The sequence below is a fragment of the Hippopotamus amphibius genome, chromosome 9 (assembly GCF_030028045.1).
Source record: "Hippopotamus amphibius kiboko isolate mHipAmp2 chromosome 9, mHipAmp2.hap2, whole genome shotgun sequence".
Taxonomy (NCBI): Eukaryota; Metazoa; Chordata; class Mammalia; order Artiodactyla; family Hippopotamidae; genus Hippopotamus; species Hippopotamus amphibius.
Window position 1 is genome coordinate 34,208,267 of NC_080194.1, and position 25,986 is coordinate 34,234,252.

The window sequence follows — 25,986 nt, forward strand, 5'->3', positions numbered from 1 at the left end:
CTACGTCCCAGGCATTCGGGTTCAGTTATTTCTGCCAAAATGATGGCTCCTCTTGTCTACTAGTTCCTGGGCATTAGGAGTCTAATGTGCTTTGGTGACAGCCATAGTGTATAGATTAATGAGGTTCTTGTTTTGTCCTCTGGTAGAAAAAAGTTCCTCCTTTGGGGACTGGAATGTGTAACCCTGCACAACTCAGAGTTACAGCAATGGAAAGTGCGAATTCTGTAGGTGGGTCACTGATTGTGACAGTAAGCAGGGCTTCTTAATTCCTGGATCTGCTACAGGGCCCTTTCTTGTTCTGGGCCCCACTCAGAGCCGGCAGCTTTTGTGTCACCTGGTATGAGCCTGCACAGTAATCCCGGATGTGGAATATGCTTCCTTCATAGCCCAAAGAGGCCTACCGGAATTTGTGCATGATGTCATCAATGTAGTAGATCAGTATAATGTTCTGTATGACATTCAGATGGTCCAAATTTCTTCCAAGTGAATTTGGATGGGAGGGAGTTTAGCTGACATATCCCTGAGGCAAAATTGTAAATGCTTACCATTGTCCGCTTCATGTAAGTGCAAACTGTTTCAGATCCTCCTCTCTGATAGGTATGGAAAATAACTTATTCACCAAATCAGTGATTGCATGCAACATACCCACAACCATGATAATCTGCTGTAGCAAAGACAACACATCTTTATTATAAAACTGCCATTGGAGCTACTGCGGGATTGAATTTGCTGTAGTCTATTTTTATCCTCCAGATCTGTCTGGTTTCTACAGACACAAGACTAGAGAATTAAATAAAGATATGACAGAGACCATCACTCCTGCATCCTTTAGATCATTAAGAGTAGAACTAATTTTCACTATCACCACCAGTAAATCCATTTAAAATGAGAACTAAAATTTCATAACAAGTAGCAGGAGAAGGGTTTTTGATACGTTATACTTAAAAGAAGAAATATAAAATTTTAACAAACATTTAGGTTATAATTTCACCATGTGCTGATATTTTTAGAACCAAAGTATGAATCTCACTTTTGCTTGGGGAAGGGAAAGGTATTTAAAATAATTTTCCTAAAAAAATTGCATCATGACTTACTTTATGTTTGGCTTTTACAGCACTATCCCAAAGATGATCATTTTTGCAAAAATATTCAAAGCCTTCATTATTTTCCTTATGGGACTCCCTTTAGTCCTCTGACATCAAGTCATTTTCTTTTAAAACAGTTAGCATAAAATCATCCTAACTGGTGATCTTTTTTTCACTTGATCTAATTTTGTTAGATTTTCCTTTGTGAGTACAATTTGATATAAGCAATTCTTTGACATTGCTGTGGTAGACTTTATGAAGTCCTACATGTTTACACTGGTGTGTTTGATGGGGTAAATAGAGATAGAGGCCAATGTTAATTAAGAATGTGTGTTTCGGTAGTGACTAATTTGATGATGGTGATGATGGTGTGGTGGTGATGTGTTCTTTTTGCCTTGATTCTTTGCATCAAAATTTGTTTGGGAGATTCGTCCATAATGTTGGATATAGTTATAATTTGTTTATCTTCACTTTCAGGAAGTATTATTCTTTTGTATCAATATACCACATTTTATTCAGTCTACCAAATATCTTTTTTCATTTGTCCTGTCTGACACTCACTGGACTCTTTGCATATGAAGACTACATTCTTTTCATTATTTCTTTTACTTTCTTCTACCAACTTCGTCCTCTATTTCTAGCACTCCTGTTAGGCATGGTTTAGCAGCTTTGACTTGATCCTCTATATTTCTTAATTTTTAAAGAAATTATGAAGATAGAGATGAAATAAAAGGATACCCTGAGGGAAAAAAATTAACTTCCAGGCCTTCCTTTGCATTTTGATTTTAGCAATCACATTTTAAATTTTCAGTTGCTTTTTTACACATGTGGTATAGTTTTAACCTCTCTTGAGAAAATTATTTATAATTAGTAGAAAATTTCTTCTTTTGCCTGAATTATGTGTTGCCACAGATGCCATTTGTAGAATCGGTTCTATACTTTATTGCATTTGAGAGGCAATAGGACATAGAGCTTTAAAGCACAAACACTGGAGTGAAACTACCTGGGTTTGAGGTCTGGCTCTGCCATCTGTGCCCATGTAATCTCAGTTAATTATTTTTTTTTTTTTTTTTTTTTTGGAACCGTGGACATTTTATTTCTTTTTTTTTTTTTTTTTTATTATTATTTTATTTTATTTTTTTTGGGGGTACACCAGGTTCAATCAACTGTTTTTATACACATATCCCCATATTCCCTCCCTTCAGTTAATTATTAAACCTCTGAGAGACTCAGTTCCTTCATCAACAAAATGGATGTAATTATGTATCTACCTCCTAGAGATGTTATAAAAATCAAATGAAATAATTTCTGTAAATTCATACTGAAAATATGTTTGATATTTAGTAAGCACTCAGTAAATGTTAGCTATTATTACTATATGCCAGGTGCACTGTCCTAGTTTACAGACATATAAAATTGAAGCAGACTTCAACCATTCACTCAGAAACTTAAAACAAAACTTGATATTATTTGTCAAGTCTAGCATTAATCTTCTGTCTCAATGGGAGTAATGGTACATATTTAAATAACCATAGTGGTAAAAATTGTGATACATTCTTGATGGTTGTATTAGTAGATTTAGGATTAAAATGTAACCTGAGGTTGAAACAGTGAGTCCTACTGCTTATTTTGTACTTATCACTGTACTTGGAAAGGGTGGGAAAACATTAGGGCAAGCATATGGAAGTGCCAAGCAGGAAGAGTGTAAATGATAAAGCCAGGCTTGGGTTGTATTCCATGGATATTAGGTGTGGTAGGAGTAATTATGATGTGAAATGGAAGATGATAAATAAAGCAGACTGACTAGAGCTGCAGCTTATAGCAGGAGAGCTGTATGGTCAGGTAAGTGTGGAGAGGGTCCAGACCTTGGAGGGCTTACAGGTTTGGCAGAAGAGTTTGGTCATTATCCTGAAATGGTCAGGACATAGCTGACGTTTTTGAGCAGGAGAGTAGTGTGATACACAGAGGTACTTTAGGCTTTGGTAGTTTTAATTTTTGTCCCTATATAGAAGATACAAATGTTCTCAATGTTTTGGACAATTCAAAAAAGAAATTTCTGAGCTATATCTAAACTCAAGAAAAGTCAGTTTTGTAAGACATTCTGCCTTTCAGTCTCATTTTTTTCTTTAATGTTTACATATATCATATTTGAAAGATTCCAAAGTTTTATGAAAATAGCAATGCTGGTCATGACAGTTCAAAGTATACAAATCAAAATATGAAGTAACTGAGGGTAATGAGAAATTAAGATTGCAGGGCTCACTCTTCAGTTGTAGGAAGAAAATTAAAGGTAAACTACATAGCAAAGTTCAGAATAAAACATGTAAAGGCATTCAAGTCCTTGTAAGCTTATAAATTGCCTGATATGTCTATAACTGCTTTCCTATTATGTGGCCAAAACACAGGGGACTTCAGGATGTGTGTTTATGGACTGATTCCCCAACAGATAACTGCACTATTCCGGAATGCTATTGCTATGTCAATAGTTGTACTTACTGTTTCAAAATTTTTTCCATTTTTCAATCTAATTAACTTAGAATGTCTCTAACGTGATTTGCAAAGAATTTTATATTTATATTTTGCAATCAGCGTTTGACTGGCGCTCAGGTTTGAGACATGCACTACAATGTGTAAACATTTTGTAAGATAATAAATAGCTCCTAAATGTTTTATGATTGCCTGTTCCCTGCTAATTGGTCATGGATTGAAATTCCCCATTGTTTAATTTTTTTAATTTGTGGGAAATTTTTATAAATGAGTGTGTGGGACTTCATATCACAGCTGTTGTCATTTAAAGTTTGGACAGCATCATTACAAATGAAGCCCTGCTGTGAAATCAAAGTCAAAAGGCATCTTGGCATCCCAACCATTTCCTTAGGAGAAGATTACAGCTCAAGTCTGTTGAACTTTATTGCCTTGGGCCTCATGACAGTCTTCAGAAACATGCAAGGCATTTCTGTTAAAGAAACTCAGATGTGCTAGGACACAGGGGATGACATTCTTGTGCATAGCAGTGTCCTAAGCAATAGGGTGAGGAATAAGTCAGGAAGAAAAAGATGATTCACACTTTTTGCCGTATTCTGGGATTATTTTATAAAATCCATGGAGATGACAGAGAATATGGAAAAGATGTGGTATTTTCCTACATGGTCTGTATATTTTTTCCAGTTTTACTAAGGTATAATTGGCAAATAAAGTTATATTTAAAGTGTAGCACATGATGGTTTAATATACCATACATTGTGAAAGGATTCCCACAATCGGATTAATTAACACATCCATCACTTCAAAAATTTCCTTTTTGCGGGGAGGGGTAAGAATACTTAAGTTCTACTTTCTTAGCAAATTTTAATTATGTGGTACAGTATTATCAACTATAGTCACTATGTCATTCATTAGATTCTCAGACCTTAATCATCTTATATGTGCTCTTTTGCCAACATCTTCCCATTTCTTCTATGCTCCAGCCCCTGGCAACCACCATCCTACTCTCTAAGTGTGCCTTTTTGGTTTTTTTAGACTCCACCTATAAGTGATACCATGCAGTATTTGTCTTTCTTTGTCTGGCTTATTTCACTTAGCATAATGCTCTCCAAGTTCGTCCATGTTGTTGCAAGTGGCAGGAAGTGCAAGCCTTCCTTTGTAAGGCTGAATAATATTCTATTGCATATATAAACCACATTTTCTTTATCCATTTATCCATTGATGGATACTTAGGTTGCTTCCACACCTTGGCTATTGTGAATAATGCTGCAGTGAACATGGGAGTACAGGTATCTCTTCAGGATAATGATTTTGTTTGCTTTGTATATCAGTATATACCCAGAAGTGGGATTGCTGGATCATATGATAGTTCTATTTTTAATTTCTTGAGGAACTTCCATATTGTTTTGCATAGCAGCTGTGCCAGTTTACTTTCCCACCAACAGTGTGCAAGCATTCCTTATTCTGTACATCCTCTTCAGCACTTATTTGTTGTCTTTTTGATGATAGCTATTCTAACAATGAGGTGATAGCTCACTGTGGTTTTGATATGCATTTCCCTGATGATTAACGATGTGGAGTACTTTTTCATGTACCTGTTGGCCATTTATTTGTATGGCTTCTTTGGATAAATGGTTCAGTTCCTTTGCCCATTTTTTGAGTTATTTGATTTTTTGCTATTGAGTTGTATGAGTTCCTTGAATATTTTAGCTGTTAACCCCTTACTGGATATATGGTTTGTAAATATTTTCTTCCTTTGCATAGGTTGCCTTTTCACTTTGTTGATGGTTTTCTCTGCTGTGCAGAAACTTTTTAGTTTGATATAGTCCCATTTGTTTATTTCTGCTTTTGTTGCCTTTGTTTTTAGTGTCGAATCCAAAACGTCATTGCCAAGAGTGATGTCAAGGAACTTACCACCTATATTTTCTCCTGGGAGCTTTATAGCTTCAGGTCTTACATTCAGATCTTTAATCCATTTTGAGTTGATTTTTGTGTATGGTATGAGTTAGGAGTCCAGTTTCATTCTTCATGTGGATATCCAGTTTTCCCAGTCTGACTTTGTGACTCCAAGGTAATGACTGCCTTCAAAGTCATTTCTCAGTTGATTTTGTTGTTTTCTTTGAAGGGAGTTCTCAGTGATTCATATTTTTCCTCTTTCCCTCCCCCACCCCTTATCTGTCTTTCTCTCTCCCTCTGTCCCTCCCCCCAACCTGTCCCTCCCCCCAACCCATCCCCCCCCCCCCCCCCCCGTACTTCTCTACTTCTCTCCTCCCCTCTCTCCCTTCTTCTCTCTAACGCATGCTTATTTCTACAGGTATGGCTGAGTGATATTACTCAGCTAGTTCTAGTATTCACTCTTTTTATATCTAGAACTCATGTCCTTGGATTTAAAAACAAAGATCACTTGATCTAACTTAAGATCTACCCAACCAGTAATCTGACTTCAGCAATAAATATTTGTTGAATGAATGAAAATTATTATTCAAAGGAGTACCCTGCTAATTACTTTCAAAGATCATTCTGGAGATCTAAGACCTGGCAAGATAATTTGTTTCTACTGATTTTTCTGCTTTGTGACATTCTAAAAAAGGCATAAATCATTCAGAAGCTTTCCATAAATATTGATACTTTTCTCATTTACTGCTATAAAAGTACTATCGAAGAGCTAATAGTTTAGTAAGGAGACAGAAAAGTAAATAGTTATGATACAGTCCTAGTCTCAGTGATAGTAAGAGTTAACATTTATTGAGTACTTGGTATGTGCCAGGTACAATTTTAACTATTTTACTTGTACTAATGATTTCTAACTTAATTGTACTGTGGTCTGACAACCATATCTATATGATATTAATCTTTTGGAATTTACTGAGACTTATCTTATGGCCCAGTATGAAGTCAGGTTTTCTAAATCCGTATGAACAGTTGTGGGTACAGTGTTAGAGTATAAATAGGTCAAGTAGGTTTTTGTATATAGTGTTCTATGTATTTCCATTAGCTCTAACTTTAAAAAAAAAAATCTTCTTTAGGAGTATTGATTTTTCTGCCTGCTTGATCTTTCAATTACTGAGAGAGAGGTGTATTAAAATCTTCCAATGCAATTGTGAATTTACCTGTTTTTCTTTATATGACATTATTTGCTTTATGTGTTTTAAGGCTAAGGCAAAGTTATTAAGTTTATACACTTGCTTTAAGATTATTTTGTATCATTGTTAATTTCGCTGTCTCAGCTTCTTTTGATAGTTTCTCAGTACATCTTTTCCTACCTTTTTGTGTACCCTTAAGTTATGTCTTTTTGAACAACAAATATTTGAATTCTAGTTTCTTATTCTGTTACAATAGTTGTCTTTTAACCAGAATATTTGGTCTATTTCTGCTATTATAATTTTATTTATTCCTACTATCTTATTTTGTTCTCTTTTGATTGTTTCTCTTTTCTAAATTTCTTTTCCTCGTCCTTGCTTTCCTTTGGGTTGTAGGTTTTTGTGTTTGTTTCTCTTTCAGTCCATTTTTCCCCCACTAGTTTATAAGTTGTAACTCATTCTATTCCTGTTCCTTTGGCAGTAATACAGAAAATTTTAAATGCTTACTTAATTTATCAAAATCCAACTCCAGTCTATCACCTTACAATGTCTGTGCTACTGTGGTTGTGTATTTTAGTTGTATCTTATTTTTCTTTAGTACTGAAAGACATTATTTTTACTGTTTTATATAGTCATTGTATGCTTAATTTACTCATATTCATTACTTCCCTTGCTGAATTATCTTTTTATATCTCAGACTTCCCATCTGGTGTTCTAGGTGGCCCTTAGGGGATCCCTGCTTTATTATAGTTCTCCTGATGGACGTCCTACCTTTAGTGAGCACTGGGTTTTGTCTCCTATGTTTTGAGTCCTTTGAGTTGTTCAAAGTAATACTCAAATTTATTTTGCTCACCAATAGTTGCTGAGGTAAACTTGTACTTTGGTGCTCTCTCTCTCCAAGTTCCTACTTAACTTATACTTTGGCTTGAGTATTCTTTACTTCTCTTATCAGTTCGTTGCCGTCCATTACAGAGTTTGAAATATGTTATCTAGTGTTTTTAGTTGTTTATAGTAAAAATGCCTATCAGTATGTGACCATAAGTCAAGAAATAAAAGCTCATAACTAAGTTTTTAAATGATCTTTTGTTTGGAATGCTCGCAGAAGATTTTTTATGATATTAAATCATTTTTTCAAAATATGTTTTTCAATTGCTTTCTTAAAAATGTTCTTAGTCAAATTAGGTTTGAAATGCTGCCTACCAAATTCCTTTCATGCAGTGACAGTATAAAGCCCTGAGAAGTCCTACAAACAAAAACATCTTAACATTTAAAAACAATGTTAACATTTAACATTTAAAAACAAACAGAAACATATCACTTAATATTGTTTACCCAGCATTTCCCCAATTTCTCCCCAAGTAACAGCTATCAGTACTCCATAAAACCAGTGTTTGCACAACAGTCTGAGGACACTCCCTCAGCTGCCCCTATAGAAACCTCTTAGGTAGGCCTGAGTCTCCCTTGTGGAACCAAGCTTCTCTCTCCTAATATGTTATATTTTCTGAAATAGTCAGGAATCCTGATGGTTAAAATAAATTCTGTTTGTTTGCTTTTTATGGAAATGAGATGTTTCCCCCTTAGAAATGGGGACCACATTGATTAGCAGCCATATCACAGAAACCTTGCTTTACCAGTGACCTTCCTTTTCCAACTCTCTCTCCCTTGGATTTTCCTTCTTGGTGTACTTGGGTCCCTTCTAATTCTTATAGAATCAAAGGGTTATGTAGAATCTTAGTATTCATGTGGTTCAGCCTTACCAGGATTCATTCAACCAGCTATTTGGATGTCATAACCCCTCAAGCAGCTTCCTTCCCTTTACAACTATCAGTGTTTGCACTCAGGGACTTTTGTTTTACTCTACTCACTTATGCCCTTATCATGTCACCAGTGACCTCTTTGATTCACAAGTTTCTTGGCTTTTTCTCAATCTTCATTTTACTGAATTTCTCTGAAGCTTTCAACACTTTTGGTCATTTCTTCTCTTGACATGTATAGTACTGTTTTCTCCTAATTCTCTTTTCCATCTTGGTTTTCCTTTATTCCTTCTGTGTGTGTGTGTGTGTGTGTGTATCGTTCCCAGGTTTCTGTCCTTAGCTGGTTCTCCTCATTCATCTATCCTAGATTTTTATTCCTTTATTCATTCATTTACTCATTTATCCAGTAAATTTTTTTTGTGTGGTGAATTAATTAGAACTATTATTTTTAAAACAGTATAGGAAGTTTGAGCCTATCTTTTAGTTATTTTTTAAAATTGGGCCAGAGAATGTCACCTATATGAGAATGATTCTTTATGACAGAGATGTGTCTTGTAACTCATTATTTATTTCAGTATTCTCTGGAGTTGAACATTTAATGTATTCTACAGCTGTGTTTTTCAGAGTTGAAAATGCATGAAATTCTATTAAGAACTCTTTAATTTTATTTTTATTTTTTAATTGAAGTATAGTAGGTGTACAGTAATATTATACAAGTTACAAGTGTACAGTACAGTGATTCATATCTTTTAAAGGTTACACACCATTTATACTTTTTACAAAATATTGGCCATATTCCCCATACTATACAATACATCCTTTTAGCTCATTTTATTTTATTTTATTTTTATTTTTTTCCCTCCGATCTTTATTGGAATATAATAGCTTTACACTGTTGTGTCAGTTTCTGCTGTAAAACAAAGTGAATCAGCTGTATTTATACATATATCCCCATATCCCCTCCCTCTTGAGCCTGCCTCCCACCCTCCCTATCCCACCTCTCTAGGTCATCACCAATTATCAAGTTGATCTCCCTGTGTTATGCAGTTACTTCCCACTAGCTATCTATTTTACTTTTGATAGTGTATAAATGTCAGTGCTACTCTTTCACTTTGTCCCAGCTTCTCTTTCCCCTCTCCCCATGTCTTCAAGTCTGTTCTGTACATCTGCATCTTTGTTCTTCCTCTGCCATTGAGTTCGTCAGTACCATTTTTTTAAATTCCATATATATATGTTAGCATACGGTATTTTTCTCTTTGTGACTTCACTCTGTATGACAGACTCTAGATCCATCCACCTCACTACAAATAACTCAATTTCATTCTTTTTTATGGCTGAGTAGTATTCCACTGTATTTATGTGCCACATCTTCTTTATCTGTTCAGCTGTCAGTGGACATTTAGGTTGCTTCTGTGTCCTGGCTATTGTAAATAATGCTGCAGTGAACATTGTGGTACATGTATCTTTTTTGAATTATGGTTTTCTCCAGGTGTATGCCCAGTAGTGGGATTGCTGGGTCGTATGGTAGTTCAACTTTTAATTTTTTAAGGAACCTCCAACCTGTTTTCCATAGCGGCTGTTATCACTTTACATTCCCACCAACAGTGAAGGAAGGTTCCCTTTTCTCCACAGTGTCTCCAGCATTTATTGCTCCTAGATTTTTTGATGATGGCCATTCTGACTGCTATGAAAACCTCATTGTAGTTTTGATTTGCATTTCTGTAATGATTAGTGATGTTGAGCATCTTTTCATGTTTGTTGGCCATCTGCACACTCCCATTTACCATTGCAACAAAAAGAATAAAATACCTAGGAATAAACCTACCTAAGGAGGCAGACGACCTGTATGCAGAAAATTATGACACTGATGAAGGAAATCAAAGACAACACAAACAGATGGAGAGGATACCATGTTCTTGGATTGGAAGAATCAACATTGTGAAAATGACTATACTACCCAGAACAAACTACAGATTCATTGCAATCCCTATCAAATTACCAATGGCATTTTTCACGGAACTAGAACAAAAAATTATACAATTTGTATGGAAACACAAAAGACCCCGAATAGCCAAAGCAATCTTGAGAAGAAAAAACAGAGCTGGAGGAATCAGACTCCATGACTTCAGACTATACTACAAAGCTTCAGTAATCAAGATAGTATGGTACTGGCACAAAAACAGAAATATAGATCAGTGGAACAGGATAGAAAGCCCAGAGATAAACCCATGTGCATATGGTCACCTTATCTTTGACAAAGGAGGCAAGAATATACAATGGAGAAAAGACAGCCTCTTTAATAAGTGGTACTGGGAAAACTGGACAGCTACTTGTAGAAGAATGAATTTAGAACATTCTCTAACACCATACCCCAAAATAAACTCAAAATGGATCAAAGACCTAAATGTAAGAAGGCCTGACACTATAAAACTCTTAGAGGAAAACATAGGTAGAACACTCTGTGACATAAATGACAGCAAAATCTATTTTGACCCACCTGCTAGAGTAAAGGAAATAAAATAAAAAATAAACAAAAGGGACCTAATGAAATTTAAAAGTTTTTGCACAGCAAAGGAAACCATAAATATGATGAAAAGACAACCCTTGGAGCGGGAAAAAATATTTGCCAATGAAGCAACTGACAAAGGATTAATCTCCAAAATAAATAAGCAGCTCATGCAGCTCAATATCAAAAAAAACAAAAAACCCCATCCAAAAATGGGCGGAAGACCTTTGGGCCATGACTTATAAAAGAAAGTTTCCTCCTTTTTTTCCTCAGTGCAGTGCTATACCCTCCCCACTTCCACCCTCAGCCCTGCCAAGCTGTAGTAGTATTTTGAAATAGACAAAGGTTGTCTATGGTATATTTTCTCTTTGCTTCTGACTCTTTCTCCTTTTTCTAGGGGCTTTGTCCCTGGTACCAGTGCCCTCTTGCAGCTTTAAGCCTCCAACTGCTCTGCTGTTGAGGCCTGTTCTCCCTCCCTCACACTCCAAAGTTAGAGCTGGCAGCTCAAAAAAGTCATATCCTCCACCTCAAGAATATGAGGAAAGCAATCAAGTACAAAAGGCATTGTTTAGAGGAAAAAGGCACCAGGCTGATAGGTATATAAATCTAAATTCTAGCCCTGGCTGACTTCTAGGCCTCCTTTTCTCATCCGAAAAGTAGAGAAATTGCATTGGAGTAATTGATATTAAGATCCCAGCTCTACGGGGATATGTGTATAAAAACAGATGATTGAACCTGGTGTACCCCCCAAAAAAAAAAAAAAAAACAGATGATTGAACTTGGTGTACCCCCAAAAAACTTAAAAAAAAAAAAAAAAAGATCCCAGCTCTGTGAGTTTAAAATCAATTCATACAGACATATGAACTACTCATGGCTGATGAATTTGCATTTTGATGGAGATAGTTATATTCTCTACGATTGGGATTGAAATTACTATACCTGACCTCTCTAAGGAGGAAGTTATTTGCAACTTTTGCTGCCCTTGGACATTGTTCCAGGTCATGGCCCTACTATGGCTGTTCAAGTCACTGTTGTTTGGAGTGTAAATCCAGAAGCAGAATTGCTGGATTCTGAAGTTAAAATGTGGGGGGGGAAATGTGTATCTTAGAGTCAATGAAATATAGTAGTTAAATTTTTGAACAAAGTACACAGCTGTAAGCACAATTTTTGTAAAACAGAAAAGTAAAAGTAGCTACTCACAAATAGTGTATGAAAATACCTTTCTCAAATGTATATTTATATCATTTCTAAAGAATGCTTTTTGGGGGACTTCCCTGGTGGTCCAGTGGTTAAGACACCATGCTTCCATGGCAGGGGCCATGGGTTCCATCCCTGGTCAGGGAACTGAGATCCCGAGTGCTGCATGGAATGATCAAAGTAAAAGAAATTTTTTAATTAAAAATAAATTAATTAATTTAAAAAAAGGAATATGCTTTGGGATAGTATTTTTTTCAAACTTTTTTTCACATTTATCTAGGTAAGCCTTAATGACAATTTGAAATAAAAGTAAAAACCCCTTAGGGCAGTAAATAATGTATCATAGATTTTTGTTTCCATATATTTGTGATTTCTGGTAAATGTCCTAATAATGCTCATTTCTCTTTGTTTTGTTTAAGGATTGTTCAAGTTTAGAAGAATATAACATTGCTGCAGCATTACTCCCTTTGACCAGTGCTTTCTATAGGGTAAGTTTCATTGGTCTATATATAAGTCATTATGATTTACATAGATGTGTTCAGCTTGATTTGTCATGGAACTACATCAGTCCTGTCCCCTTAGTGTATCTAAGACATATCTGTGGTTATATTTATTATAACATTTATTGCATAGTATGTGTAAAAAATGTAATATATAATGTTAAATTATCTCCTAAGATATAACCCCACCATTCCATCCCTACTTTATTGTTCTTTAGAGTACTTAATAACACCTGAAATTATGTTGTGTGTTGGTTAGTTTACATTTGACTGTTTTCCCTCACCAAAGAACATAAATTTCATGAGGCTGGGATATTGTCTGTCTTATTCATTGCTGTATCCCAGTGTCAGTCAAATGTTTGTTGAATGAATGAATGAATGAATGAACAAGCTAGATAAATAAATGGAGGCAGAAATTAGAGTTTAACTTTATTGGCAATTTCTATGAACTGTCTGAAAAATTTCCGTAATATTCAGTGCATTTCTTAACTTTGTCATTTATTATAGTTGTCCTATCCATACCTTTTCATAGAGAGATTAATTCTTATGGCAAACAAATCCAGCAAATTCCTATTTGCTCTTTTTCTGTGAGTGACTTGTAAGGAGTTAAATAGCCGCACTCTGAATGGCACATTGAATACGTCCTTCTGAAATGTACAGGAAGCAATAAACCTGTGGTGGCCAGGCTGACCCCCTGGTTCAGTTACGTGCGGTTAGCTTCAGGAAGCCCAGGACTTCAGGAAGTTGGTATGGGAGGACTTCTGATGTATGCTACTCCACGTTTCATGGGCTCTAAGTCAGAAGAGATTATCAAATATTCCTAGAGCTGTTTTAGTAGAGAATTAGGTACCAATAAAATGCCTTAGCTGAGTCAGGAAATGATCCATACCCTTAGATGCTGGCAGTATTCTCTTAACTCTTTTTGTTCTGCCCATCGTTTTTGTTTCATCCACCATTTCTAACTGATGAGGTCTAGCCCCCGTTCTGCAGTTAGTAGGTGCTCAATAAATATTTCTTGATAAGACCGGTTTTTTAAAAAGTTTACTTCAAATGGTTTGCCCACAGTCTCTGAGTTAAAGATCTTAACCCAAAGATTCTCCATAATCAGGAGCTCTTTCTCTGGTGCTGACTCATTGCATATAACTCTTCCTCCTTACTTTCCCATCCTCTTCTAAAACAGAAAATGGAATTTATGAGACTTACACTTCTGAGACCTGGCTGGTCATACTGAGCGTGCTCAGGAAACAAAGACAAATCTCAAAAATGTTAAACAAATTAATTTGGGTTTAAAAACTGATGACGACCAGCTGGAGCTTGGGCATCATCTTTTGGTTTTCCCTTCTCAGCTTAAACCCATCTCTAGGCCACTCTAATTTTTCTTAAATGGCATACATACTAGTCTTCTCTGAACTCTCCCTAGTAGTTCTTCATCTTATTTCTCTCCTAGTATGGAGAACAGCAGTGTTACAAAAAAAGGTCAGGCTCTCCTGTATCTTAAGCCACCAAGGAAATTTGTCTCCATATCTCAGCATAACCAAAAAACTTGGTTCTAACTAGCCTTCATATGGGCTCTCACATGGGCATTTGTTAAAGAAAATGGCATTAAAAATTTTTCCCACTATAACATATAAGATATTTATGTAGAAATAAATAAGAAACATAGGGAAAATAAGAATTGACAGTAGAAACTCAATTGCTCAAGAAATCCAAATTAAGATTTTTTAAGCTGGATCATTTATCTGTTTTATAGTGTATATTAGTGAGGGTTTGATCATCAGAGCAGAAGCACCATGAGTGATAGGAAGTAAGGAGTCTATTATAGAGACTAGCTTTTATATTGTTATAGAAGCTGGGGAAGAAGTTTATGGAAAGCTTTGAATTAGGGTCTTCCTGTGGCCCTGAAGTGACTGTAGACCATCAGGCCAGCAATCAGGAAGAAAAGCTGGGCATGATACAGGGAAGAACAAAGACAAACTAGAATCTGTGTATGTCTCTTACGTCCTCCAACCTCAAGAAAGCAGGTGACCTAAAAAAGAAGCAGCATTATTGGCCATGAAGCTACATATGTGCCTGGCCCTGACTAGGAGCAGCTAAAAGAAGAGATCCAGCAGGAACTGGAGGAAATGTGAGCACAGTTCTTTCCACACATCAAGATGATCCAGTAGATCAGTGACAAAGTGTATGAGATACAGCAGCACGTGGCATCCTATACTGACCTTCAGAATATAATGGCTGCTGCTTCATTTTTGCCTTCCAAATCTTAGACAGATTTCTCTGTGGTCAACCCTAACCTGGAATCATGGAGGAAAGAGAATTCTGGGAAATATAGTTCTAGCTTAGCTTAGTTTACCCAGTACAAAACCATCATACTGTGTTTTTTTTGTTTGTTTCGTGGAAGTTTTTAATGCAATTCGTTAACAAGTTGAGCTACATGCCATGCTTTTCTCTGTGTTATCAAACTTAATAAGACAAACTTATGTTTTATGATGGGTTTGTAGATTTAATTCTTTGTTGTTGACTTGGCTTGATTTTCCTTGATTTGTTTTGGTTTAATTTGAGTTTGGCATGAATTAGTCAAGGTCCAGTTAGGAGCCAGAAACCATACCAGTAATATGAGCAGGAAAATTTTAATATAAGGAGTTATTAAGTAGTAATAGGGGATTAACTGCAAAGAAATAAAGAGAATTTTAAAGTTGGAGAGGGCCACTCCCCAACAAGACTGAGATTCAGACCTTGTTGGAGAGGTGTTGCTATGGCCACTGGATAGCATTGAGGTGAACTTCCCTGAGGCTGGCAAGCAGGAAACTGCCTACTGGAGTTCTGGCAAGACTTGCTAGGAATCCCTCACTAGGGTACCACTGAAACTTGCAAAGTGGTGAGCACAACTGGGTGTCCACACATGACCAGCAGGTACATGTCATAGGAACAAGAGGGAAAAAGCACACTAGAACTAGAAAAAGAAACCACTTCATACTGCAGTGTTCCTACTGACAAAGCTTAATACTGTGCCAACTAGAAAAGGAGAAATTTTTACAGGTCCAGCTCCAGTACCACAAAGCAAGGCAAAGAAAGGTAGGTTTGGAGGAAAGAGGGACTGCATTGATAACCGACAAAGAGGGTTGGTTAGGGAGTGGATCATATTGATTCAGATGCTTTATGAATTTCTATCTTACGGGAACATAAAAGGTTACTATGCCAGGCAACATCTTGGGCAGCAGGATGAACAAAAGATTGATGTGGCCACTAGGAACTTATATTAGTCTTTATAATACAATGAATAATAAATAGGGACTTCCTTGGTGGTCCAGTGGTTAAGAATCCGCCTTCCAATGCAGGTGACGCGGGTTCGATCCCTGGTCAGGGAACTAAGATCCCACATGCCATGGGGCAACTCAGCCCACGTGCCACAACCACTGAGCCCGTGCACCTCAACTAGAGAGGCTTTGTACCACAAATTGCAGAGCCCACGCCTCTCTGGAGCCTGTGGGCCACAACTAGAGTGAAGCCCACGCACTACAACTAGAGAGAAGCCCACATCTTCTTAAGCCAATCACTTTTCTGTTGATGGGCACTTGGGTTGTTTCCATGACTTAGCTTTTGTAAATAGTGCTGCTGTGAACATTTGGGTGCGTGTATATTTTTGAAGTATAGTGTTTGTTTTTTTCTGGATATATACCCAGGAGTGGGATTACTGGATCTTATGGTAGTTCTAATTTTAATTTTTTAAGGAAACCTCCATACTGTTTTTCATAGTGGCTGCACCAATTTACATTCCCACCAACAAAGTACAAGGGTTCCTTTTTCTCCACACCCTCTCCAGCATTTATTATTTGCAGACTTTCGATGATAGTTATTCTGACTGGTTTGAGGTGATACGTCACTGGTTTTGATTTGCATTTCTCTAATAATAAGCAATGTTGAGCATCTTTGCATGAGCCTCTTGGCCATCTGTATGTCTTCTTTGGAAGAATGTCTCTATAGGGCTTCTGCCCAGTTTTTGATTGGGTTGTTAGTTTGTCAGTATTGAGGTTTATAAGCTGTTTGTATATTTTGGATATTAATCCCTTGTCAGTCGTATCCTTTGCAAATATTTTCTCCCTGTCCGTAGGTTGTCTTTTCATTTTGTTGATGGTTTCCTTTACTGTGCAAAAGCTTTTAAGTTTGATTAGGTTCCATTTGTTTATTTTTGCTTTTATTTCTTTTGCCTTGAGACTGATCTAAGAAAATACTATTATGATTTATGTAAGAGAATGTTTTGCCTATGTTCTCTTCTAAGAGTTTTAGGGTGTCATGTCTTAAATTGAAGTCTTTAATCCATTTTGAGTTTTTCTATATGGTGTGAGGGAGTATTCTAATTTCATTGGTTTACGTGTAGCTGTCCAGCTTTCCCAACACCATTTATTGAAGAGACTGTCTTTTATCTGTTGCATATTCTCATCTCTTTTATCCATAGATTAATTGATGGTAGGTGTGCAGGTTTATTTCTGGGCTCTTTATTTTGTTGCATTGATCTATATGTCTGTTTTTGTGCCAGTACCACACTGCTTTGATTATTGTAGTTTTGTAGTATAGTCTGAAGTCTGGACGGGTTATTCCTCCAGATTTGTTCTTTCTCCTCAGGATTTCTTTGATAATTCTGGGCCTTTTTTGATTCCACATAATTTTAGGATTCTTTGTTCTAGTTCTGTCAAAAATGTCATGGGTGTTTTGATAGGGATTACGTTAAATCTGTAGATTGCTTTGGGTAGTATGGCCATTTTAACAATATTAATTCTTCTCATCTAAGAGCATGGGATATCTTTCCATTTCTTTGAATCATCTTCAGTTTTCTTTATCAGTGGTTTATAGTTTTCAGCACGTATATTTTCTTTTTAATGAAAAGATGTATATCTTTTAATGAAAAGATTATGTATACACTTACCATTCTCATAAAATCAGAGTATTTTGTTGGCCCAGATGAAATGAATGTTTATCTTTTATTTTTTTTTTATTTTATTTTTTTTATTTTTTTGGGGGGTACACCAAGTTCAATCATCTGTTTTTATACACATATCCCCATATTCCCTCCCTTCCTTGACTCCCCCGCCTCGAGTCCCCCCCATGTTTATCTTTTAGAGCTTTACTTAGAGTAAAATATGTTCAATTTGTAACATTATCTATATTAGATCTTTGGGAATTTGTTACACCACAGCCACCATAAATTTAGGTTGTTTTTTTTTTTTCTCTCTACATTTCCTTTGCACTTTTTTCTACTTTTAAGAATTTGGATGTATTTCATGTTTCTTTAACTTATGAAGCCTGTCTTGAAATTATTAGGGTTACTTTTATGGTAAAAAAATAATCTTTTACATTTATATTATGTTTATTATTTATATGGTGTTTTCCTTCTCAGTTCAGCAAATATTTATTCGGTGTGCCAAGCCCTGTGCTTATGTTTGTTGCAGAGTTACAGATGAATGACATGGTCCTTACCCTCAAGAAACATACTGTCTAATGTTGTATCCATTAATGAATTAACTACTGACAGAGGATCCATTTCACAGTTAATGAATAACGTTGGGCTACTCTTTGTTTACTTAGGTCCTTTTTATTCAAAGATCATGTTTATTAAATTAAGAAGCAAAATATGTACTCAAAGTTTAAAACAGGGGTTCTTGTCTAAATGTTACTTTTTTGGGAAGAAAAATAATTAAAGAGTAAGATAAAACCAATAGGCAGTACAGAATTGGAACCAAAATCAGATATTCTTTCCCAGTGATAGCAGTGAGCAACAATGAAGGCCATGGGCTTCTCCACCATGAACCACCATTTAGTACCTTCTCCTAGTGACCCACGTACCTTAGGGTCACCCTATTGCAATTCTTAATAACCCAGGTAATCTGGAGAGTGTCCTGGAGTCTATCAAAGTATGACAAATTACTTCTTTGAGGCACATCTATTGGTTACTGATGCTCAAAACGACTCCCAGGAGAGATGACACTCTCTCCTTTGGTACCTATTGTGGTTTATGTTTACCCAGGGAAGGAAAAGCAGCACTCTATTCACCTTAAATTCAAGCACCCTGACATGTTGCCTTTCCAGATTCCAAAGAGCTCCATATGCGGATGGCACTTTGAGGATGTTTGATTGATTGATTGACTGATTGATTGAGCTAGGGCTTATTTCAGCATAAGAACATTATTCAGGCTCTCATTCTCAGTAGAAATAGATTTCATCTTCAAAATTCTCATCTCATTTAGCATGTAAGAATGTCTTTTCTAAAATCTAGCCACATGGAAGATTTATTTTTATTAATAGATTTATTGAGGTGTAATTTAAATACCATAAAATCCACTTATTTTGTTTCATTTCAGTGACTTTTAGTATATTTACAGCATTGTACAAGTATCACCACCATCTTATTGTAGAACATTCCCATCACCCCAAAAAGAAATCTCATGCCCATTTACAGTCACTCTCCATTCTCTAGCAACCACTAATATACTTTCTTTCTCTATAAATTTTCCTTTTCTGGATATTTTATATAAATGGAATCATACAATATGTGTTCTTTTATGTCTGGCTTCTTTCACTGAGCATAATTATACTTGAAGGTCACCTGTGTTTTTAGAAGATTTCTTTAGGGCTGTTAATTATTAATGAAAAACTTTTCACACCTTTAGTGCTTAAGTCACCTTCTGTATTGTTTCAATTTATACCTAATTAAAATGTAATATATAATTAAACTAATTATCATTTAGTAAATATATTAGGAAAAAATATGAGGTGTAAAACCTGATTTCTCAGTTTGAAGAAATATGTTTTACATTTCTGTCTACATGATTTTATAGTTCTTTAATTTTTCCGTTGCTAAATTTTAACTTTTGCTTATACATTCTAAATCAATATCCACCAGCTTATCTGACTAAATAAAATTTGAGACCTGGATATTATTTCCATTTCAAAATATAGAAGCCCAAAGCAAATATATTCAGCATGGTGTGATAGGAAAATCTGTGGAAAATCTGAAAAAAGGCATTTGGGTAAACCTAGCTTACCTAATCAGAGAAACAGAAGTGAACTTTAACTTAAAGCACGGAGAATCTCAAAATTTGCTGGTCCATCTCCTGAATGATGAGCTTCCTGCCACAAGACTCTAGGAGTAATTCTGCCCCCAACATCTGTTCCCCAAAACAAGTAAACTAAAATCTATTATCTGTCTTTCATGTCAAAGGTTTATATCTCTTATTTAAGCCTGTGCACCTGATAGAACATAGTAAAGAACAGAAGTCCAGAGGAAGGTGTTAGGAATGATATTTATTGAATTTTACTATGTACAAGGTGCCATGTTTGGTTTACTGTACCTAATCCAGCTCAATGAGTATTATTCCCATTTTAAGACAAAAGAACTCTGGCTTAGAGAGAGTTTGTACCACTGAGCTAGTAAGTGGCAGAGCTGGGACTCAAACTCAGTTCTACTTGACTCCAAAGCTCATTTTCTTTAACTATAATAGGATTCCCCACATGAGTTCCAATTACGCAGCATACTTCTTAGAGCTTTTTTTTGTCTCTTTGCTTAGAGGTATTGAACTGGCATCACTTCTGCCTCCTCATTCCTCCAACCATTTTCATCCATATATCCAGCAAGGCTATTTCATTAAGCTTTGGCTTGGAGGAGGCAAAGTTAGGAAATACTGACTAATTGTATATTATGGTTAGTTTAATAAATAATTATCACACATCATTATTTATAAATCTCTAATTTCCACCTATTTCTAATGTAAAACATACTAAGTACTCAAAATCACACCAGATGCACTTTTGTATTTTGATGACTTAGAAGTTACTTGAATAACTAACTGGCTTTGCCTCTTAGTCATTAATGTGGACCTTACTTGTCCTACTGTAGATATGACAGCTTGTAGTTAATTCTAACTGATGAAAGATTGCTGCTAGAAGAAAAATCTTATAGTAATAAAATAAATAGATATTTCATCAGTCTTTATTTCCCTGCCCATTGGTAAATGACAAGAGAGATTCTTAAAAACCTACAAAATAGGAAAAGAATTTTGTTTTCCTTAGACTCCATGACCTGGATACATTGCATTTCCTGTAACAGGTCTCAAAGGATTACATTTTTGGCCAAAAAAAAAAAAAAAAAAGAGGAGGGGGGTAGTGATGAAGGGTCTTTTTTCATCTTTTTTTCTGCTGTAAAATCAAATACTAATCTTAAAAATTAGCAGAAAAACGTTTCAAAGTGAAGACAGGCATCAACACTAGGCTGCATCCAAATTTGGCCTGGAAGAGATATGAATGTGTTTATTATAGCAGATGCCTCCAGCACAGCAGAATTTTAGAATGGCCAGAAAAATAGTATCTTGCTTTTACTTCCTGCATTTATTTTCTTCTTTTCTTTAGGACAGCTTAGCATTCCTTCCTCCTCCTCCCTCTCTGCACAACATCTTCTTGCTTCTCTCACTCTTTCCAGTTTTACATGGCTGCTCCTTTCTCCTGGTCCTCCTGGAAACCTCTATAATTATATAATTAGTTTGTAATTACTGTTCTTTACTAATATTAGTTTCATATTCACAGTTTAAATTTGTGATACAAGGCAGTTATTGAATAATTTACTCAAAAGCTCAAGAATGGATATTATTATATTTTCCAGTGAAGAATTAACAAGTATTTATGGAGCATTTTTCTGGACTTTTCAACTTTTTCATATTATGGAAATCACTAGTACTAAGTAGAATAGGAGGAGACAAAGTGAACTGTTATACTGAGTAGGAGTGTGTCAAGGATTAAGGAGACTAACCTATTCTTTATTTTTTTTTAATCCTCCAGTCTCCATGATATATAATGACAGCATGATTTATGGGAATTCTGTTTTCTCTTCCTCCCTTTTCCTTTGGATTCAAGATTTGATATGTGTGAGTTTTGTCCCCTCCCTCACATGGGGGCCTTCTCCATCAGGCTTTCTAATCAACTTTCCATGCTTTCCTGGGCTTATTTGTCATTCTATCCTTGTTTCCCTCTTTTCGGAACCCTCTTTCTATTATATCTTCTGCTTCAGCCAATCTTAGAGCATCCTTCAACATTAATATACATGAAAGCTACACAAATCAAGACACTTTTATTAATGTTCTAGAGAAAGTTGTTATTCACAAAGGATAATTTGTTACCAACAGTTAACCTTCAACCTCAAGATTTATTATCAGTATTCAGTCAAAACTTAACTCCAGTCATTCTTTGAGAAGTATCCACCTTGAAGGAGGAACCTGCCATTTCTTTTGTTATTATCGTGTAACAGAGTCAAGATTGAAGTACAAACTACCGTTCGAGGTGGGGGTCAAATCAGATGCTTGGGAATAGAAAGATGGTCTGACTTTACTCTCTTCTTAGTTTTTAATATTTATATTTTTTTGTTCTGGAATTTGGTGCCTTAAGTGAGAACAGTGTCTACTATAGTAATAAGAGATTGGGAGAACATGGTGTAAGTACAATTATTGTAAAGGGTGTTCAATATACTAAGAAAAGCTGAGAATCTTGGTTACATAAAAACCTCAGCTAAATTCCAGAAATTTTTCATAAGTGTTTTCAGGCAATAGCCTAACTTTAAAAGGAGAATTATAAATGCAGATTTCAAGTATTTATGTGAAATGGATTAGACACCATTTATTTAAATATTCTTGAAAAGATTCTATATAATGGTGGTGTATAAGTACTTACTTTTACCCAACTTAGTTTCCTTACTAATACTGGTTGATTTATTTGTTTAATTTGATTCACACCAAACTGAACATTACATATAACCTTCTCTTGTGCATGTTCTCTGGACCTAACTACAGAAGCAATTGTCTGTGTTTTTTCCCAGTGTCACTAGGGCCCAATTAAACTGAATGACAGATTAAAAATGACACCAGTAAGACCCCATGTGTAAACTGTCTTGTGACTATGATAGGCATTAATGCTAATTTTAGCATAACTATTATAGCTATTAGCTATTGAAAGAAAATAAGTTTAAAAATAATAAAAATCATAATTACTTTTATTGAGTACTTCTGACATACCAGGAACTAAGCTAAAAGCTTTATATGCATAGGAAATAATAACTATTATTATTCCCATTTTTAAAACATAATCATGCTATTTTTAAAAATTCTTAACATATGGTCTGACTTCTTATCATCCATTGATAAATTTTGGACATGTCTGAAACTCAGATATCTAGATTTTAGAAAACAGGGTGAAAGCTCATGAAATAATTTTTTTTTCATGGATTTTCTAATACTTGATAGTTTTTATTTATATACAGAATTCACTGTGAAGTTTTTAAAATTTACCCACAAAGATATTTTCAGAGTCAAAAAAAAGTAAGTCCTATTTGAAGCCATTTAACTTGCTAAACCTCAGAAAAGATTTTTATTATTTCACTAATACATTAATATGTTATATTTTTTATTGAAGTATAATTGATTTACAATATTGTGTTTTAGCTATACAGCAAAATGATTTGGTTCTTATACATATATAATATATACATTCTTTTTCAGATTCTTTTCCATTATAGGTTATTATAAGAAATTGAATATAGTTCCTTATGCTATAGCTATACAGTAAATCCTTGTTTATTTTATATATAGCAGTGTGTATCTGTTAATCCCATTCTCTTAATTTATCCCTCCCCCCTTTCCCCTTTGGTAACCATAAATTTGTTTTCTCTGTCTGTGATTCTATTTATGTTTTCTAATAAATAAGTTCATTTGTATTGTTTTTTAAATTTCACGTAGAAGATATATAATATTTGTCTTTCTCTGTCTGACTTACTTCACTCAGCATGGTAATCTCTAGGTCCATCCATGTTGCTGCAAATGGCAATATTTCACTCTTTTTAATAACTGAGTAATATTCCATTTGTGTGTATATACCACATCTTTATCCATTCACCTGTTGATGGACACTTAGGTTGTTTCCATGTCTTGGCTATTGTAAATAGTGCTGCTGTGAACATTGGGGCACATGTATCTTTTTCAATTAGAGTTTTCATCTTTTCTGGATGTATGCCCAGGAGTGGGATTGCTGGATCATATGATAATATGTTATATTATTAACATGTGCTGGGCTGTCCTTGGTAGGGAATGATGAGATAGTGGGTGAGGTCCAGCCACCACAAACATCACAAAGACTGTAGAGCTGATTTCAGGAGAAGAATTGAGTTCTCTCTGAGCCATCCATTGTTATATGCCAGGTTCCCTTCATGATTAGCTCAGGTTATAAAATAAAATTTTCCTTGTGGAAAGCTAAACACTCAGATCAAATATTCACTTCCTTTTCTAGAACTACTCACATTGACCAGCCCAGACTGTGATTTATAAGTCAGATAACATTGATTTATACTTGATACATTTTATGGGAAATTTTAAATTATACTCACTTTAAAATAGAAACCAGTTAAACTTTTTTCTTGTAGTATCTTGTTTAAATTGCTAATAAGTGTAATAGTCTCATGGAAAGAGGAATCCTTATGCCTCCTCCAAGCAACCTGATGAGCATCTCACCCATTGCCACCATGTCAATTGCGAGAAACCACTGCCTAGAAGAAAAAAACCACTGCCTAGCATTTCGGTGGGACCCACAAGTTACAGAGAAGAAGTCATCCTTTATTTCCATCTGTTTGCATCCACTGACTATTCTTGAAGGCATGAGATTGTAGAGTCTGACATTTGGCTAGTTAACTTCCCCCTTTACTTCTGCTCCTGGGGTAGTGGAAGGTGGCAATAAATACAGCATGGGTGTTTAACTGAAGACATTTAATGGATTACAGTTAGATGAGAGCAGCCCCTATTCACTTTTCTAAAGGGAGTGTGTGGCAAGAGTTCTCATAACATTTTTATGCATTTGGCTCTGGTTGCGATGCACACTTAGAGACAAACTAGCTGCATGTCTTTTCCACTGAGCACACTGCTATTTGTAATTCATTTTCAACAGATCACTTCAGCAGTTGTTTATTGAATACCTACTGTGTATAAAATGCTACAGGCATGACAGTGACGGTGATGAGAGCAGCGATCAGTTCTATTCAGCATTTCCTATGTGCCAGGCATTGTGGCTGAGCACTTTACGTTAGAAGGTGGTAGTCTTTACGACCACACCATGATCTAGATATTATATTCTCCATTTTACATTTGAGGAAACTGAGTCTAGATAAATAACTTGCCAAGGTCATACAACTAGTAAATGGGAAAAGGTGGAATTGAAACCCAGGGACTTCCACTCTGACAATGTGTCATACTAGATGTTCTGAAACATCCCCAGCCAACACTCCCACCACCAGGAATAAAACACTGAACATGTAAGATAGAATATCTTATTAAATGCACAAACAGGCAAAAGAAAGTAAGGGAAATCTTCATGGGTGAAAGATGAAAAGGAAACAGGAATCAAGGTGGTTTGCTACTGCTGGCTAAAGCTGCAGCTAACCTGAAAGCATCTACCTATACCCTGAACCTAGAGCCTTTGGCATTGGGTGGGGAGACTGAAATCTATAGACATACTTATAAATTAAAAAACATTTCTTAAGCCATGGCAGTCTCTTGCCTGGATTATTACCCTCTTATTGATTTCCCTGCTTTCACCTTTGCTCCCTACATTCTGTTGTCAACACAGCTGCCAAAGTTACCCTTTTTAAAATATACGTCAAATCATGTCATTCCTATGCTAAAACCCCCCAATTGCTTCTCATACTCAGAGGCACTTTCTTAAATTAACTCCATGATTTCGTCCCTCAGTTCCCTATCTTTGCTTAAATGTCACCTTCTCAGTGTGGCCTGTCCTGATAACCCTATTTAAAATTTTATCCATCCAATACTCTTACTCCCCCTTCTCTGCTCTTTTGTGGGTATGCGCATATCACATATATTTATTACATTTATTTTCTGGGTCTTGCCACTAGAATGTAGCCTCCAGGAAAGCAGAAAATTTCATTTGTTCACTGGTCTATCCCCATCTCCTAGATTGTATCTGATACATAATCAGTCCTTAATGAATGAAGGAAATTAATGAAAAGTGAACACAAAAATACAGTACAGAGAATCAACAAAGCCCCAAGTTGTTTTCTGAAAAGAGTAATAACTAGACTTTATATTCCAGTTTTTTCTAACTCTAGAATCCATCCCTTTAACCATAACACAGTATACAGCTTCCAAAATACAACTTCCTTCCACCTTCACAAAGCTTCCGTCTAGTGAGTGGGCACTGGAGTCAGATTGACCAGGACTTAATAGCTCTGTGAGCTTAGGTATGTTATTTTACTTCTCTTTGCCGGTGTCATTAACCATAAATAAGGATGATAATAGTATCTACCTTATAGGGTTATTATGACCATTAAATGCTGTAGCACAT

The 25,986-nt window shown here is 35.6% G+C and overlaps 1 protein-coding gene across 5 annotated transcripts in view; it reads left to right on the forward strand.

Moving 5' to 3' along the window:
- SBF2 (SET binding factor 2) overlaps positions 1–25,986 on the forward strand; it is a 440,997-nt gene that overhangs the window by 295,730 nt on the left and 119,281 nt on the right. For all 5 annotated transcript variants that reach the window (XM_057749271.1, XM_057749273.1, XM_057749274.1 and 2 more), the window contains one exon: positions 12,526–12,594. In XM_057749271.1, coding sequence (XP_057605254.1) covers positions 12,526–12,594 — 69 coding nt within the window. The remainder of the gene's footprint in view (positions 1–12,525; positions 12,595–25,986) is intronic.